Genomic DNA, 19,845 nt, shown 5'->3' with positions numbered 1-19,845 from the left:
GCTGGGACTCCGTAAGGACCATGGGGATTAGCGGCTCCGCAGGAGACTGGGCACAACTAAAGAAAGCTTTAGGACTACCTGGTGTGCACTGGCTCCTCCCACCAAGACCCTCCTCCAGACCTCAGTTAGGATACTGTGCCCGGAAGAGCTGACACAATAAGGAAGGATTTTGAATCCCGGGTAAGACTCATACCAGCCACACCAATCACACCGTATAACTTGTGATACTATACCTAGTTAACAGTATGAAATATAACTGAGCCTCTCAACAGATGGCTCAACAATAACCCTTTAGTTAGGCAATAACTATAAACAAGTATTGCAGACAATCCGCACTTGGGATGGGCGCCCAGCATCCACTACGGACTACGAGAAATAGATTTACCGGTGAGTAAAATCTTATTTTCTCTGACGTCCTAAGTGGATGCTGGGACTCCGTAAGGACCATGGGGATTATACCAAAGCTCCCAAACGGGCGGGAGAGTGCGGATGACTCTGCAGCACCGAATGAGCAAACTCTAGGTCCTCCTCAGCCAGTGTATCAAACTTGTAGACTCTTACAAAAATGTTTTAACCCGACTAAGTAACAGCTCGGCAAAGTTGTAAAGCCGAGACCCCTCGGGCAGCCGCCCAAGAAGAGCCCACTTTTCTTGTGGAATGGGCTTTTACAGAATTAGGGTGCGGCAGTCCAGCCGCAGAATGTGCAAGTTGAATCGTGCTACAGATCCAGCGAGCAATCGTCTGCTTAGAAGCAGGAGCACCCAGCTTGTTGGGTGCATACAGGAGAAATAGCGAGTCAGTGTTCCTGACTCCAGCTGTCCTGGAAACATATACTTTTCAGGGCCCTGACTACATCCAGTAACTTGGAATCCTCCAAGTCCCAAGTAGCCGCAGGCACCACAATAGGTTGGTTCACATTAAAAAATTATACCACCTTAGGAAGGAATTGGGAACGAGTCCTCAATTCCGCCTTATCCATATAAAATACAGATAAGGGCTTTTGTATGACAAAGCCGCCAATTCTGATACACGCCTAGCCGACGCCAAGGCCCACAGAATGACCACTTTCAACGTGAGGTATTATAGCTCCACGGATTTAAGTGGCTCAACCCAATGCGACTTCAGGAAATCCAACACCACGTTGAGATCCCACGGTGCCACTGGAGGCACAAACGGGGGCTGACTATGCAGCACTCCCTTAACAAAAGTCTGAACTTCAGGCAGTGAAGCCAGTTCAATTTTGGAAGAAAATCGATAGAGCCAAAATCTGGACCTTAATGGAACCCAATTTTAGGCCCATAGTCACCTCTGACTGTAGGAAGTGCAGAAATCGACCTAGCTGAAATTTCTCCTTTGGAGCCTTCCTGGCCTCACAGTACGCAACATATTTCCGCCATATGCGGTGATAATGGTTTGCGTTCACTTCTTTCCTAGCTTCAAATAGCGTAGGGATAACTTCCTCCGGAATTCCCTTTTCCTTCAGGATCCGGCGTTCAACCGCCATGCCGTCAACGCAGCCGCGGTACGTCTTGGAACAGACAGGCCCCCTGCTGCAGCAGGTCCTGTCTGAGCGGCAGAGGCCATGGGTCCTCTGAGATCATTTCTTGGAGTTCTGGTTACCAAGCTCTTCTTGGCCAACCCGGAACAATGAGTATAGTTCTTACTCCTCTCCTTCTTATTATTCTCATTACCCTGGGTAAGAGAGGCAGAGAAGGGAACACATACACCGACTGGTACACCCACGGTGTTACCAGAGCGTCCACAGCTATCGCCTGAGGGTCCTTGACCTGGCGCAATATCTTTGTAACTTTTAGTTGAGGCGGGACGCCATCATGTCCACCTGTGGCCTTTCCCAACGGTGTACAATCATTTGGAAGACTTCTGGATGAAGTCCCCACTCTCCCGGGTGGAGGTTTCATAGTTGTCCACTCCGGGAATGAACACTGCTGACAGTGCTAACACATGATTTTCCGCCCATCGGAGAATCCTTGTGGCTTCTGCCATCGCCATCCTGCTTCTTGTGCCGCCCTGTCGGTTTACATGCGCGACCGCCGTGATGTTGTCTGACTGGATCAGCACCGGCCGGTGTTGAAGCAGGGGTCTAGCCTGACTTAGGGCATTGTAAATGGCCCTCAGTTTCAGAATATTTATGTGTAGGGAAGTCTCCTGACTTTTCCATAGCCTTGGAAGTTCCTTCCCTGTGTGACTGCCCCCAAGCCTCGAAGGCTGGCATCCGTGGTCACCAGGACCCAGTCCTGTATGCCGAATCTGCGGCCCCCTAGAAGATGAGCACTCTGCAGCCACCACAACAGCGACACCCTGACCCTTGGAGACAGGGTTATCCGCCGATGCATCTGAAGATGCGACCGGGACCACTTGTCCAACAGATCCCACTGGAAAATCCTTGCATGGGACCTAGCGAATGGAATTTCTTCGTAAGAAGCTACCATCTTTCCCAGGGCTCGCGTGCATTGATGCACCGACACCTGTATACGTATTAGGAGGTCTCTGTCTAGAGACAACAACTCCTTGGACTTCTCCTCCGGGAGAAACTCTTTTTATCCTGTTCTGTGTCCAGAACCATACCCAGGAACAGTAGACGCGTCGTAGGAACCAGCTGCGACTTTGGAATATTCAGAATCCAGCCGTGCTGTTGTAGCACTTCCCGAGATAGTGCTACTCCGACGAACAACTGCTCCCTGGACCTCGCCTTTATAAGGAGATCGTCCAAGTACGGGATAATTATTTCGGCCATTACCTTGGTAAATACCTCGGTGCCGGGGACAGACCAACGGCAACGTCTGGAATTGGTAATGACAATCCTGTACCACAATATTGAGGTACTCCTGGTGAAGAGGGTAAATAGGGACATGCAGGTAATCATCCTTGATGTCCAGTGATACCATGAAATTCTCCAGGCTTGCAATAATCGCCCTGAGCGATTCCATTTGAACTTGAACCTTCGTATATAAGTGTTCAAGGCTTTCAATTTTAGAATGGGTCTCACCGAACCGTCTGGTTTCGGTACCACAACATTTTGGAATAGTAACCCCGGCCTTGTTGAAGGAGGGGTACCTTGCTTTCACCTGCTGGAAGTACAGCTTGTGAATTGCCGCCAGTACTACCTTTCTCCGAGGGCAGCCGGCAAGGCTGATGTGAGGTAACGGCGAGGGGGAGTCGCCTCGAACTCCAGCCTGTATCCCTGTGATACTATTTGCAGAACCTAGAGATCCACCTGTGGGCAAGCCCACTGGTCCCTGAAGTTCCCGAGACGCGCCCCTACCGCACCTGTCTCCACCTGTGGAGCCCCAGCGTCATGCGGTGGACTCAGAGGAAGCGGGGGAAGATTTTTGATCCTGGGAACTGGCTGCTGGTGCAGCTTTTTTCCTTCTTCCCTTGTCTCTGTGCAGAAAGGAAGCGCCTTTGACCCGCTTGCTTTTCTGAAGCCGAAAGGACTATACCTGAAAATACGGTGCTTTCTTAGGCTGTGAGGAAACCTGAGGTAAAAAAATTTCTTCCCAGCTGTTGCTGTGGATACGAGGTCCCAGAGACCATCCCCAAACAATTCCTCACCCTTATAAGGCAGAATCTCCATGTGCCTTTTACAGGCAGCATCACCTGTCCACTGCCGGGTTTCTAATACCCTCTGTGCATCCTTTATATATAAGACAACGTCTTAAATATGCTCAATGTTAGCAAAATATTATCCCTGTCTTAGCGTATTAATATTATCTGACAGGGTATCAGACCACGCTGCAGCAGCCCTATTTATGCTGAGGCAATTGCAGGTCTCAGTATATAACCTGAGTGTGTAAATACAGACTTCAGGATCGCCTCCTGCTTTTTATCAGCAGGTTCCTTCAAGGTGGCCGTATCCTAAGACGGCAGTGCCACCTTTTGACAAACGTGTGAGCGCCTTATCCACCCTAAGGGATATCTCCCAACGTGACCTATCCTCTGGCGGGAAAGGGTACGCCATCAGTAACTTTTTAGAAATTACCAGTTTCTTATCGGGGGAAACCACGCTTCTTTACACACTTCATTCATTCATCTGATGGGGGAACAAAACACTGGCTGCTTTTTCTCCCCAAAAATAAAACCCCTTTTATGTGGTACTTGGGTTCATGTCAGAAAATGCGTAACACATTTTTCATTGCCGAGATCATGTAACGGATGTTCCTAGTGGATTGTGTATATGTCTCAACCTCGTCGCCACTGGAGTCAGACTCCGTGTCGACATATGTGTCTGCCATCTGAGGTAACGGGCGTTTTTTGAGCCCCTGATGGCCTTTGAGACGCTTGGGCAGGCGCGGGCTGAGAAGCCGGCTGTCCCACAGCTGTTACGTCATCCAGCCTTTTATGTAAGGAGTTGACACTGTCGGTTAATACCTTCCACCTATCCATCCACTCTGGTGTCGGCCCCACAGGGGGCGACATCCCATTTATCGGCCTCTGCTCCGCCTCCACGTAACCTTCCTCATCCAACATGTCGACACAGCCGTAACGACACACCACACACACACAGGGAATGCTCTGACTGAGGACAGGACCCCACAAAGTCCTTTGGGGAGACAGAGAGAGAGTATGCCAGCACACACCAGAGCGCTATATAATGCAGGGATTAACACTATAACTGAGTGATTTTTCCCCAAATAGCTGCTTGTATACATATATTGCGCCTAAATTTAGTGCCCCCCCCTCTCTTTTTAACCCTTTGAGCCTGAAAACTACAGGGGAGAGCCTGGGGAGCTGTCTTCCAGCTGCACTGTGAAGAGAAAATGGCGCCAGTGTGCTGAGGGAGAAGCCCCGCCCCTTTTTCAACTGACTTTCTCCCGCTTTTTCTGGAATACTGGCAGGGGTAATTTTACATCTATATAGCCTCTAGGACTATATATGATGTAGATTTGCCAGCCAAGGTGTCATATATTGCCCTCAGGGCGCCCCCCCAGCGCCCTGCACCCATCAGTGACCGGAGTGTGAGGTGTACATGAGGAGCAATGGTGCACAGCTGCAGTGCTGTGCGCTACCTTGGTGAAGACCGAAGTCTTCTGCCGCCGATTTTCCGGACTCTTCATGCTTCTGGCTCTGTAAGGGGGCCGGCGGCGCGGCTTCGGGAACGAACACCAAGGTCGGGTCCTGCGGTCGATCCCTCTGGAGCTAATGGTGTCCAGTAGCCTAAGAAGCCCAAACTACCACCTGTTAGGTAGGTTCGCTTCTTCTCCCCTTAGTCCCTCGCTGCAGTGAGTCTGTTGCCAGCAGATCTCACTGTAAAATAAAAAACCTAAATATGCTTTCTTTCTAGGAGCTCAGGAGAGCCCCTAGTGTGCATCCAGCTCAGCCGGGCACAAGAATCTAACTGAGGTCTGGAGGAGGGTCTTGGTGGGAGGAGCCAGTGCACACCAGGTAGTCCTAAAGCTTTCTTTAGTTGTGCCCAGTCTCCTGCGGAGCCGCTAATCCCCATGGTCCTTACGGAGTCCCAGCATCCACTTAGGACGTCAGAGAAATGGGTGTGCCCAAATGCCACATGGGGCATGGCCAATGAAATAGGGGCCTGATACACATATGGGAGGGAAGGGCAGATACACATATGACCCCAATAGTGCCAGACACACGTTGACCCACAGTGCCAGATATACATTGCCCCACAGTGTCAGATACACATTGCCCCATAGTGCCAGATACACAAATGCCCCCAGAGTGCCAGATATACATTGCCTCACAGTGGCCCTCATTCCGAGTTGTTCGCTCGCTAGCTGCTTTTAGCAGCCATGCAAACGCTAAGCCGCCGCCCTCTGGGAGTGTATTTTAGCTTAGCAGAAGTGCGAACGAAAGGATCGCAGAGCGGCTACAAAATAATTTTGTGCAGCTTCAGACTTACTCCTAGCTTGCGATCACTTCAGACTATTCAGTTCCTGTTTTGACGTCACGAACACGCCCTGCGTTCGGCCAGCCATGCCTATGCTTCACCAGCCACACCTGCGTTTTTATCTGGCACGCCTGCGTTTTTCCACTCACTCCCTGAAAACGGTCAGTTGACACCCAGAAACACCCACTTCCTGTCAATCCCTCTGCCGTCAGCAGTGCGACTGAAAAGCTTTGCTAGATCTTGTGTGAACCTACATCGTTCGTTGTAAGAGTACGACGTGCATGCGCATTGCGCCGCATACGCATGCGCAGAACTGACTTTTTTTGCCTAATCGCTGCGAACGAAAGCAGCTAGCGAATAACTCGGAATGACCCCCAGTGCCAGATACACATTGCCCCACAGTGTCAGATACACATTGACCCATAGTGCCAGATACACAAATGCCCCCAGAGTGCCAGATATACATTGCCTCACAGTGCCAGATACACATTGCCCCACAGTGCCAGATACACTTTGCCCCACAGTGTCAGATACACAAATGCCCCCACAGTGCCAGATACACATTGCCCCACAGTGCCAGATACACAAATGCCCCCACAGTGCCAGATACACATTGCCCCACAGTGCCAGATACACAAATGCCCCCAGAGTGCCAGATATACATTGCCTAACAGGGTCAGATACACAAATGCCCCCACTGTGTAAGATATACATTGCCCCCCAGTGCCAGATACACAAATGCCCCCACTGTGTCAGATATACATTGCCCCGCAGTGCCAGATACAGAAATGCCCCACAGTGCCAGATATGCCCCCAGTGCCAGATACATATATGCCCCCAGTGCCAGATACAGAAATGCCCCCAGTGCTAGATACACATGTCCCCACAGTGCCAGATATGCCCCCAGTGCCAGATACACATGTCCCTGCAGTGCCAGATATGCCCCCAGTGCCAGATACACATGTCCCTGCAGTGCCAGATATGCCCCTAGTGCCAGATACACATGTCCCCGCAGTGCCAGATATGCCCCCAGTGCCAGATACAGATATGCCCCCAGTGCTAGATACACATGTCCCCCCCAGTGCCAGATACAGAAATGCCCCCAGTGCCAGATACACATGTCCCCCCAGTGCCAGATATGCCCCCAGTGCCAGATACAGAGATGCCCCCAGTGCCAGATACAGAAATGCCCCCCAGTGCCAGATATGCCCCCAGTGCCAGATAGAGATGCCCCAGTGCCAGATACACATGTCCCCCCAGTGCCAGATATGCCCTCAGTAACAGATACAGAGATGCCCCCAGTGCCAGATACAGAAATGCCCCCCAGTGCCAGATACAGAGATGCTCCCCAGTGCCAGATACACATGTCCCCCCCTGCCAGATACAGAAATGCCCCCCAGTGCCAGATATGCCCCCAGAGCCAGATACAGAGATGCCCACAGTGCCAGATACAGAAATGCCTTCAGTGCCAGATACAAAGATGCCCCCAGTGCCAGATATGCCCCCAGTGCCAGATACATATGTCCCCGCAGTGCCAGGTACACATGCCCCGCCCTCTCCCCTGCTGCTTACCTCGCTGCTGCTTCCTGTGTGTGACGGGAGGAGAGCGCAGCGTGCACCTCTCCCGCCCCTCAGTGTCTACCTTGAATTAGGCGCCGGTCCGTGAGCCAATGAAAGCTTGCGGTCCGGCAGCCAATCAGGAGCCTTGGCTGCCGGTCCGCGAGCTCTGATTGGCTCACGTACCAGCGCCGAATTGAAGGAAAACACTGAGGGGCAGGAGAGGCGCACGCAGCGATCTCCTCTGATCATGCAGCAGCGGCGCAGGTGAGCAGCAGCAGGGGAGGGAGCGGCGGCCCGGGTACGGCGTACCCATGGCTAAATTCTTAAGGGTACGCCGTACCCACGCGTACCCGCCCACTTGCAGCACTAAAGTGTACACACCTAAAGGCTGTGTAGATAAAAGGCAGAAGCTGATTGGTAGCTTTGGGTAACTTCTCCAAAGCTTAATACATCAACCCCTTTAATCTGTTAACCGAAATGCTAATTTAGATTGGCAGGAGGGTGATCTAATCTAGCACTCATCATACATGTTCCTAGTTTTTTAGGTAACTGACCCATTTATAGAGTAAGAATGTACAACTCGAGTGCAGTAACCTGATAGTACAGCATGCGATGGTGTCACCAGGTAGTGGGGCTCACTGGGGATTTCTCCTGTTGAACAGTCCAGTCCTGCTTGCTGGAGCAACTACATGGAGGGCAGCTGCCCTGTCACACTGGAAAACCTCTCCCTTTACCCATGGGGCCGTGTACACCGCATGCCCTGCACCCATCAGATACTCCAACGCTGCCACTCAATAAGTATACACCATAGACGTCCCTATTGACCTAATAACAGGAACATAATGGGGTATATATTCATGCTTGCTCTGCCCACTTTAATAAAACTTTAGTGAACAGAACAATAAATAGGAAACTGTAACCAAATACTCGTATTTAAAAAAAAATGCAACTTAATTAAAAATCTATTGTTTTAATTAGATTTAATGTATATTATATTCCTATGTGTAGAGAACTTTCAATATATAAAAGCTATTGTTTTAATTACATTGACTGTGTTATATTGGCATATGTGGAGCATTTCACTAAAAGAAAATTATAGTAAAAATAATCCTATTAAATACATTACCATTTTGGTGACCGTATTTTCCTAGCACGTATCACATTAATTACTGAATTGTACTCTGGCATTGAGAAAACGTGCTTATTAGTATCTGTGTCATCCGATCAGACCATGAAACGTAATGTAAACGATAAATCATGTACTGCCTTATTATTTTCTACTATAGTGTTAAAAATAATGGTGGTAGGTATATAATTAAAAGTAGATATTGGAAAGAAAACAGCAAGCAGAAAATGTAAGGAGAACAAAGCATCATCTCTTTGATCAGAACAATGTGTACAAGGCATCGCACAACAAACAGCTGCAAGTCGGCTACCTAATTCTCAGAGTCTATAGGTGTCAGAGCTTCAGGCTTCTCACAAGCAGATTGCCTCTAAATGAAATCTCAGCCCAGCTCCTGTTTGAACATGTCATATCAAACAGACTGTGACATTCGCAAATGAATAAAAAAATAAAAATGACAGAGTTTAATCACTGAGACCGGTAGTCCATAATCCGTCATGAAAAAAATCCCTTTTCTTTGCCAGGTTTAGTGATAAGAGTTACATTTTCCAAATTGTACTGAATATATTGTGCACAGAACGCGGCATGGTATTTTATTGACAGCACTGTCAACTGAAGTCAGAGTCATCAAATGAAGCTTATATGCTGGTTTAGGCCAAACAAATATGACAAGAGACGTATGCTATGAATAGTGAAGCTGTGCGACCAGTAAACTGTGGCAGTGCGCCTAACAGTAGGCACCTGTATTGAACAGGTTAATGCATATGAAAGGTGTTTCAGCACAGGTGATGGCAAGCATAAATTAAGAGGGAAGTCCAGGAGCAGAGCATTCTGTCCTTCCTGGAGAGGGTCATGTTGGGATGTATGGTTTCAGTGCAGACCATTTCTTGGTACTGTAGACAAAAGCACCCTTCATTTTTGTCCCAGTTTTACACACATCCAAGCCTGAATACTAAATGTAATACAGTATGGCATCATTAATGTTGAGAGTCCTACTATTTAGCTATCTCTTGACACAACAGTATAGAAAGGTATCATAAGAAATAAGATTTCAAAATCTGCTGCCTGCTAAAGCAGTAAGGGAATATGGGCCTTATTCAGGTTTGTTAACAAACCAAAAGAAGCACACTAATGGTCAAAACCATGTGCAGGTGTGGCAGATATAACATGTGCAGAGAGAGTTAGATTTGGGTGGGTTATATTATTTCTGTGCAGGGTAAATACTGGCTGCTTTATTTTTACACTGCAGTATAGATTTCAGTTTGAACACAACCCATCCAAATCTAAATCTCTGTGCACATGTTATATCTGCCCCACCTGCAGTGCAACATGGTTTTGCCCATTAGTGTGCTTTTTTGCTTAGCTAACAAACCTGAATAACCCCCTATGGTTGTTACTGAATAGTCAGGGGGAGAATTTCCTATGAACAAATGGTTTGGGTCCCATACACCTGACTTCTGTTAAGCTAGTTCAGGACTTCCTTAAGGCACCCTAACAGTCCAGGTTTTAAGGATATCCATATTTGTGCAAAGATGTTATCAAATTGACCGAAGTACTAAATAAGCCACCTGTACTCAAGCATGGTTATAATTAAAACCTGGACTGGGTGCCTTGAGGATACAGTTTGGGAACCACTGTGCTAGTGTGTATGATTGTCAGGGTTATTTACTTTTCTATGTATTCTTCAACTTCTTATTTAAAATCCTATGCAGTGACCTTCACATGATCTATACATGGAAAAAGATTAATTTTGTAAGAAGTCAAATCCATAGCAGCATTCCTTGACAGGTGACATCACTTCAAAAATCTAAAACACTAGCTTTATCTCAGCACAGCTGCTAGCGACAGCAATCAGGGCTGAGGAGCAACACCTGATTGTAGCTCATAAATACACTTCACGCCCTGTGTCAAAAGCAGGGTGCCATGCACAGTGATAATAAAGGTTAACTCAGCTTGGCATCCCTCAGAGCCCAGTACTGCATATGATACTGGGTTTAATGTGCACTGGATGTATGGATACTGCTGTATTTTAAAGTGTGATATTTATGTTCCTAAATGTTGCTAGGTGTGTTCTGCAGTTACCAGCAAACAGGGCTAGCAACAGAAATCTTGGGGCCCGGTACACCATACTTGCCTACCTGACCCTCTCCATGAGGGAGGAAATGCTCTGTTCCTGGACTTTTCTGGTAATGTATGATTGCCATCACCTGTGGAGAGCTAGTTAATTGATAAGAAAGGTGTTTCACCACAGGTGATGGCAATCATACATTACCAGGAAAGTCCAGGAACAGAGCATTTTCTCCTTCATAGAGAGGGTCAGGTAGGCAAGTATGCGGTACACTGATATCTCTGCGCTCTGTACACGGGCATATAAAGTGACACATGAGGAAGGGTATAAATACATGGGGGCTCATTAACACTGGAATCTATTACTAAAAGGGGGCGATACGGCTGGGGCTCCTTTGCCCCCGGGGATGAAGATGTTTGTACCGGGGGGCTGAATGGAATTTCACAATGGGGGTCTATGGTGTGTGTGTATATATATATATATTAGGAAATAAATGCATAAAACATGTTCAGGGAAATAGAATGCTAACCTAGAAAGGGAGGGGATGCCTAGGGATGTGTAAGACAGGTTATAGCAAGGAAATAAATGACAGAGCTCAAACCATTTGTATAAGTGTGCAATTGGTGCTCTCCATAGAGGTAGAATGTAATTAGAGCATAAGATCTACAGTATAATGTTTCTAGGAGCCGCGGCAATAGGGAAAGTCTGACTGAAGGGAAACCACGCACTTCATATTTGTAGAAATCTGTGTGAATTATTATGGAGATAAGCGGCTATCTTATCTATAGCGGCTATATGCCAAATTTTATAAATAACAACTTGAAGGGTTTATATTTTTTAGATAAATATTTAATTATACTTTAAAAAAAGACATTCAAAACTTCATTAAATTAAAAATAATGCAATTTGTGACCGTTTTTTTTTTTTTTTTGGGGGGGGGGGGGGGGGACTCGGTTAATAGGTTAAAAAAATGTATGTATATATATATATATATATATATATATATATATATGTATTTATTTATTTTTGTTACAAAATTGCATCTCAAAATGTAGCTCAAGTTGAAGCACCACTGGTCTTCCCAACAAGATATTACCAACAAAGTTAATAACAAAAAGGTAGCAAAAAAGTAGCATGAGACACACCAAGTCCCCTTCCAAATAAATGATACAGGTATTGAATCCAAATCACAAATGTCTGAAATGTATTGAGCCATATACCATGTACAATACTCCTGATCCATCCTGATTGCATATCAAATTACACTGTGGTCTGTTCCTGCTTCCTATTTCCTACATTCACCATGCTGGAAACCATATTCAGAAAAGAGACCATTACTGTCACATACCTCCCAACATGACCCTCTCCAGGAGGGACACAATGCTCTGCTCCTGGACTTTTCTCTTCATTTATGATTGCCAGCACCTGTGCTGAACAGGTTAATGGACAAGAAAGGTGTTTCAGCACAGGTGAGGGCATTCATAGATTAACAGGGCATTCTGTCCCTCCCGGAGAGGGTCATGTTGGGAGGTATGTTGTCATACAGTGCTTTATTTTACTATAACTCTATTTTCGAAGTAGTTATGTGACCGCCGGTCACAATACCGATCCCGACATCATGCCGGCTCTCAATCCCGACAGTCGGCATGCCGACCAATGGACTATTCCCACTTGTGGGTGTCCACGACACCCATACAGTGGGAATAAAACCTTTGGTGAGCGCAGCTCGCCACCAAGCCCATAGTGTGGCGAGCGCAGCAAGCTGCCGGCATTCTACCATCGGGATGCTGACCGCCGGGATCCCAGCCGCCGGTAACCCATACGCAACCCTTTTATTTAGCCACCATTGTTCCAATGACAGTACCAGCACTTCTATAACCTAAAGTTACCAAGAAGATGGTTCTATTCCAATTGTTTTACATCAGCCATAAAGTGTGAACCTACTTAAATGAGAAGCAGTGGAAGTGTGTATGGGGAGTTTAGCAGCCATAACCAGCTATTACATGTAAAGCTCTCTACAATTAATACAGTGTACTGATAAACACAATTCAACCTGGCCTGCAAACCTAGGAAAGCATAGCTAGTGATACCACTGAAAAATTATGTTTTGGGTTCTTTTTACATTTATTCTGGTAACAGTTGCCCTCTTTAACATCCATGAATTCACGGATTTATCAAATCTCATGTGTTAGAAAATGACCAAGTAGTAATCCAGTTTATTTAGTTTATGCTGAGAGACTTGTGTGACTCTGTCATGCATAGAACATTCTAGAAATAAAAATAGGTAAAACCCCAATAATTTGAATCCTAGATACTGTAGGTTGGTTTTGTTAGGCCACCAAACATAATCCAAAATCTCATCAAACAAACAATATCCATGGTGGCCATGTCTTGAACTGTATGACAAAAAGTGACCATAACATTTTTAGGTAGAATTCTGAGGGGAGCAATCTTTTTGAAACCTGCACTGAACTATTTACTTTGACGAATTGTTTCAAACCTACACTAAACTGTTTTTCAAACTCTTTGGGACATGCAAGCTGGCAATATCTGTAACAAAGGGAGCTATTTATTTTAGACTGATCCTGCAGTGATAAGTCAGTGACAAAATAATAATTTATCGCCAACATTTCTGAAAAAAATCTTTTAGAAATACTTATTGCTTCACCAGGACAACCTGAGCAGGTGTAACTATGCTATAGCTGGCTCGTAGATTCATTGCGGAACGTAAAGCACAAATCTGAGCTTTAGTTCCAGTAATGGGGGAAAAGGGCTAAGAATTTACTTCATTTATTTATTTTCATTTAAAATATTATTTAATTTAAAAAAAAGTTTTGTTCTCAAATAAAGCTTTCTTTTACTGATTTTGATCTGTTATTGCCTTCCTGAGAATATAGCAATAACAGAACAGTTATTATGGTGGTATAAATACTTAGTAAACAGACTTTCCCCTATATGTGGAAGCCTTTGCTAGTGAAAGATGGAAAATCTTATCATCAACAGGAAACCCTTTTCAAATACTGGGTGATTCAATAACAAGCCCTATCACAGATGAAAACATCCATTTTTGCCAGCAACATGACTTTTCACCATTGATGAATATGTTTAAAAATCTGAAAGAATGCATTCATTTTCAATGAACTAGTACAGTGGTTCTCAAACTGTCAGTCGCAACTATCTCAGAATGGGGTTGCACTGATGACTCCTCAGATCTCTCAGCCAGTGATCCGAGCAGTCTGAAATAAAGTTGCAGTGTCTGTTACTTCAGACTCCTCGGATGACTGGCTGAAGATCTGAAGAGATCCCAGTGTTTAGCCTCTCCAGTCCCGCCCCCACCCCAGTGCTCAGCCTCTCCTGGCATCCCACCTGGCAGTAGGCTCTACAGCTACCACAGAAGTAGACAGTATGTAATGTGTCAGGGAGGAACACATTTTAATTAAACACCCACTGCCTCTCCCAAGTCACCCAATGTCTGTCACTGCCTACCCCTGCCACCCTCATCATCCCCATCACCCACAACCTCTCACCTGTCCTCCACCCCCTCCGACTCTCCCCTGTCACCCACTGTCTCTCCCCTGTCAACCTCCGCTTTTCCCCTATTACCTTCCGCCTCTCCCATCACCCACTGTCTCACCCCAATCATCCTCCCCCTCTCCCCCTTCCCATGCCACACTCCATCTATCTTTGTATCCCTCTGCCTCTCCACCTGCCTCCCTCTGCTTCTCCCTGTCATTCTCTGCCTCTCCCCTCTCATCCACTGTCTCTCGTCACCCTCTGCCACTCCCCTGCCTCTACCACCCCAAAAACCTATACGGGAGTATAAACTTAACATTAGCATGAATATATTAAAAACACATGCATGGATGGAGTTCTGAATGGAGCTCGGCCCTGCAATGTGTAAGAAATAAAGTGATCACATTAGTGGTCACTAAACGTATGTTTTGTGCCTCCGCAGTGCTACTGTACATGCTCAGTCTGCTGACCACACATGCCATTCTGCGGTAACTTGATAGTGTGCTGGAATAATTTTTATTGTTAGACGGGGTCCCACAGCAAAATAGTTTGAGAACCCCAAGACCAGTACAAGCTACAGATGTGTCCTCATACACTGTGGCTTCAGTCACACCAAAAGTCGTAGGTCGACTCACCTGCGTTGAACGTCTTTCTCGCTTAAAATTATTTTTCACATAAATGAAACAACTGTAAAGCTGGCCATACATTAGAACGACCAGCATCCGATTTCCCTTGAATCCCCTGTGGAACCCATCGCACATGATTTGGCTTTTTTTTTTCATAAGATGAATCATACGATTTATCATATATGACGTATTCCTCACCTAGCACATGATCACTAAAAAAGACGCTGGTGCACTTTGTGTGATGTTTGCTGCATCTGCGATGCAAATATGGTATGCTACTCCATTTGGAAGAGTGTGGTATAAAAGGCAGACAGTGAAAAGGTTGACAGTGTCTATGTCAACCCCAAAAGGTCAAAATGCACAAGGTCAAAATGTGGAAAGGGTCGACATGAGCAAAAGGTCAACATGGAAATGGTTGACATGGGTGGGGGTTTCTACATTTTTTTGGTGTCAATTTGTAGATTTGAGCACATGGAACCCCAATTAGTGTACCACTTTGCTCGCCATGCTTTGAGCAAGGTGACTCGTGACAGGATACCATTCTGAATTGTAGTCCACGTGTATGGTAAAGTATGAAAAGAATGTCGACCATATGCTGTGTCGACCTCTGTCATGTCAACCAATTAAACCTGTCAACCTTTTGACCATGTCGACCATATGGGGTGTCAACCTATCTATCATCCGGATACCCATCTCGGTCGCACAAGGTGTCTCGAGTCGCATGGTGTATAGACACTATGTATATGAGGGCACATCTGTAGATGCACAACGTTGACCTCCATATATTCATTATCCATTAGTATCAGGGACGTGCAGTCAGGGGAGGCAGTGCCTCCCCTGTCATTAATGATTAAGATAATGCAAAGAAGATGCATATGACACATATTCTGTGTCATATGTATCTTCTTAATATTATTCTTTGCATTGCTCCCCTCTGTATGTGTTTGGGAGGCACCGATCGTGGTGCCTCCCGTTGTCACTGGGGAAAGTATGGGGAGCGGGGGGCGGGCACGGGCGGGGACTAGCCATGGGCTGTAAAAGCCCATTGAAAATATATGGGAAAGCGGCACCATTAGTGGTGCCGCTTTCCTACAGGGACGTGCTTTCAACTTATGAAAGCACGTCCCTGTCAGTGAGGCCACAGTGATTGGCCAGCGGATCCGTCACTGGATCCGCTGTCAATCACTGTGTCGGCGACGCTGGCGGAGGAGGTGCGGGCGGCTGGATGCGGCGATGGTGCGGGCGGCGGGATGCGGCGGTGGTGCGGGAGGTGGCGATGCGGGTGGCAGCGGCGGAAATTTACCTTTATCCTGCAGAGCTTGGCAGCGGAGCGGTTCCAGTTTCAAAAATGGCGCCTCAGCGTCATTTTTGAAATTCAAGATGGCCGTCGCGAGCCAATCACCCAGTCATCGCCCCACCCCCTCCGGCTGACTTATATAAAAGTCAGCGCGAGGCGGAGGAGAGTCAGTCCGACGGCGGAGGAGGAGCAGTGAAGAGCTCCTGAAGAGAGAAGACGCCGGAAGTCCTGGCTGGGTGGCGGCTATGCAAAAGAGCTTAGCAGCCGCCGCCCACCAGGTGAAGATGCTGGAAGCCCTGGGGGGGTGGCGCCCCCCAGGTGAAGACGCCGGAAGCCCCGGGAAGGCGGCGGCCGCGCAAAAGAGCTTAAAGGCCGCCGCCCCCAGGTGAAGACCCAGTTTAATAAAGCTTATTTTCAAGACGTGTGGTGTTTTATTTTAATATTTTCTTTACAGGTGGACTACAGGTGCCAGCGGGCCCTTTATGTCCGGGCATGCTGGCACTTGTGGTTCTCCAAGTGCCAGCATGCTGGGGCAGGCTTGCTGGGACCTGTAGGCTACCTGTAAAGAACAATATTACTAATCTTTGCAGGTGGACTACAGGTGCCAGCAGGCCCTTTATGTCCGGGCATGCTGGCACTTGTGGTTCTCCAAGTGCCAGCATGCTGGGGCAGGCTTGCTGGGACCTGTAGGCCACCTGTAAAGAACAATATTAACACACAATGAACCCCGCACCCACCGCCACCAGGGGTGCAGGGCATAGCACTGGGCTATCAGCCCAGTGCTGGTTATTGCTCGGGAGGGGGGGGGGGGCATTTTTATTTTTTGGGGTTCCCACTTTCCGAGGAATTCCAACCCTGGGCTGACTGGCTGGGGGGGCAGATTAATGTTATGGCAGGGGGACACCACACTGAGTGTCTCCCCTGCTATGGCATTACTCCCCCTGGCTGGTTCTGCCTAGTGCTGGTTTTACTGATGTGTTGGGGGACCACACTTTTTTTTTTTTTCGGGGGGGGGGGCTTGTTAGCTGCCAGTGCCTCCCCAACCAGTGACCTCACCGCACGTCACTGATTAGTATAGTCAACAAACATTTCTTTATTGCTATTACTGTTATAACCTCCAGCATTTTTTGGATATCCCTTTGATCCCTCAGCTCTTGCTTCCCATCTATACATCACCATTACCATTATTATAACATACCTTTGGTTGTGCCTCCATGAGTTTTGTGTTTCTTCGGTCCCAGCCAGCACCATCTAAAAATAGCCCATAGATGTAGACACCGCCAATGTCAGCTGGGGGAGGAGCATTTACATCTTCTTTCATCATCTTGGTGACATCATTATGTAAAATGACGCTGTCTAGAGCCCAGCCTTTTGAAAGATTCATACGTGTTGTTTCCTGTCTCATGGCAGTCAGAAAGCCCTATTAAAAAATAATGTTATATTTTAACTGAATAAGGCAATTACTATTTCACTATAGCAAACTTTTAGATCATACTCAGGGGCAATGAGTGAGGAAGGCAGGGGTACAAAGTCATGCTCCCAAAATGCTGTGGCCACACACAATGCATCCCTGTTCAGATACATGTTCTAAAGAGGGTGACTGATATTTACAATGTGACATGTCATGTCTTCACAGGATAGGATACCCTCACCCCAGTTAAGAGTCCATGCTATTGGCTGTGTGAGCTCTGCTTTGAATGGAGATTTGATGCAACATTCCTATGCAACAGTGTAATAGCAGACACGGGCATCAGAACATTTTTATGTTGGGGGGGGGGATATAATTTGATTTTGGCACACTCCCCCAAGGACGTAACTACGTGTGTGCCGATGGTGCCTTGCCCACAGCTCAAATGCACTGAGGGCGCACCATCGGCAGCACACCCCTGCCAGCCCCCTGCTCTGTTCCCGTCCCTCGTGGGGCTGCACGTCTGGCAGCTTCTGTGTGTCTTCATATTGGCCCTTGTCAGTTTGTGTGTGCTGTCCGCCCGGCGCTACATGTGCGCTACACTGTATAGCAGAGGTGCCGGCTGCGCTCCCAGGTACTCGCTCTCTTGCATGATCATGTGGACTGGGCTGCGCATTCCTTTGTGTTGTATTAACCTCATGGTAGATGACCGGTGCTGCGCCCGCTTCTTTCACTTGACTCACATCCCGTTTCTGCCGGCACCGCTAGCATGCACTGGGTTATGTACTGCCATGCTGGCTGTCTCCGTTCCCACAGCTGAGCATTCGTGTGCCAGTCTTCCATGTGTCCTATTGTGACGCTTTTATATTCCTGCAGCTTCCTGGCACCCATTCATCACTCGTCTATTGCACTTTCAGTCATGTCTGACGCTGGTAGGCTTTTATTAGTTTTGCTTTAAGGGTGTGAGATACAGATAGTTCCGCATTTTAATCCTTTATAAATGTATGAATATTTCAATCCATAAATCAGTGGCTAAAGTAAAATTATTGGGCTGAAGGTCAGAACCTGGGACCCCTGGGCTACCAGTTTCACTGTACACGTGGGCACTGATTAGAAGCAGTTTATTTATGCTAATCCTGGGGGTTCCCATGTTCTGAATTCTAACAAAATTATTAACTTGCTTTATAACAGTGGAAGAGGTTTACTTTCATCTTGTTACTTGTTGGGCGGGAGGGGTCTAATTTCCTATCTATATATCAGCAGCCTCACTTATGCACATACATTTTATAAAAATATCCTTAATCACACGGAGTAGTAAATCTGGGGGACAATTTTTTTATGTTTTATATGTGTCACCTGTTTCCGTGCTAAACTGAAAGTTACGGGAAGGATATTTGTGCAGCTATTACATTGCTTTGTTTGAACTGCCTCCTATATGTACAGTTCATAAATCTTGCCTTCAATGGGTCTATGGCTACTATGTATGTATCTAGGAGAATGTGCAGTAGTAATGACAGTGGATATTTGTTTAAATCTCTTGTTATAAGATATACAGTAAGACGGTCCCTTATTTTCCTAAGGATAATGGTCACATGAATGTCATGTTTATATTTGCTTTTGAAGTATTGCTTGTTATGCCGATTTCAGACACTGGGTATAGCAAGCTGGCAATTTTCTTGCTCCATGACCCTGGTCAGGAGCAGGGTTTTGGACCTGGGACTTAGTCCTAGGTTGTTTCCTTTCACAAATGCAGAAATCCCTGGTTGATGTGCGTTCACGTGCAAAAACCCGGCATATAGCTGCATGTGTGAAAGGGGTCTCTCTCTCTCGGACACTGCCTGCCTAATGTGTAAAAAAGGGCACTCTGCTGCCTAATTTGTAAAAAAAAGGTGGACTCTGCTGCCTAATGTGTAAAAGGAAGCTCTGCCTGATGTAATGTGTAAAAAGGAGCTCTGCCTGATGTTATGTGTAAAAGGGAGCTCTGTGGCCATGCCCTTCTCCATGAAGCCACGCCCCTATATTTTTGGTGCTCTTCTAAGATGCGCACTGGCCCTGTTTTGTATATGTGGGGGGGGGGGAGGTGCCGATGCTGTTTCTTGCACACAGCACTAAGGGGGTAACTCTGAGTTGATCGCAGCAGGAACTTTGTTAGCAGTTGGGCAAAACCATGTGCACTGCAGGGGAGGCAGATATAACATGTGCAGAGAGAGTTAGATTTGGGTGGGTTATTTTGTTTCTGTGCAGGGTAAATACTGGCTGCTTTATTTTTACACTGCAATTTAGATTGCAGATTGAACACACCACACCCAAATCTAACTCTTTCTGCACATGTTATATCTGCCTCCCCCTGCAGTGCACATGGTTTTGCCCAACTGCTAACAAAG

At 46.8% G+C, this 19,845-nt stretch overlaps 1 protein-coding gene across 1 annotated transcript in view; it reads right to left on the bottom strand.

The window, feature by feature from the left end:
- The window catches only part of LOC134929613 (dynein axonemal heavy chain 5-like), an 837,675-nt gene that overhangs the window by 16,035 nt on the left and 801,795 nt on the right, over positions 1-19,845 (bottom strand). Inside the window, exon 76 of the mRNA XM_063925200.1 lies at positions 17,252-17,473. Coding sequence (XP_063781270.1) covers positions 17,252-17,473 — 222 coding nt within the window. The remainder of the gene's footprint in view (positions 1-17,251; positions 17,474-19,845) is intronic.

The sequence above is a fragment of the Pseudophryne corroboree genome, chromosome 5, assembly GCF_028390025.1.
Source record: "Pseudophryne corroboree isolate aPseCor3 chromosome 5, aPseCor3.hap2, whole genome shotgun sequence".
NCBI classification, from domain to species: Eukaryota; Metazoa; Chordata; class Amphibia; order Anura; family Myobatrachidae; genus Pseudophryne; species Pseudophryne corroboree.
The sequence above is the reverse complement of the archived record's forward strand: the minus strand, read 5'-3'. Positions and strand labels throughout refer to the sequence as shown.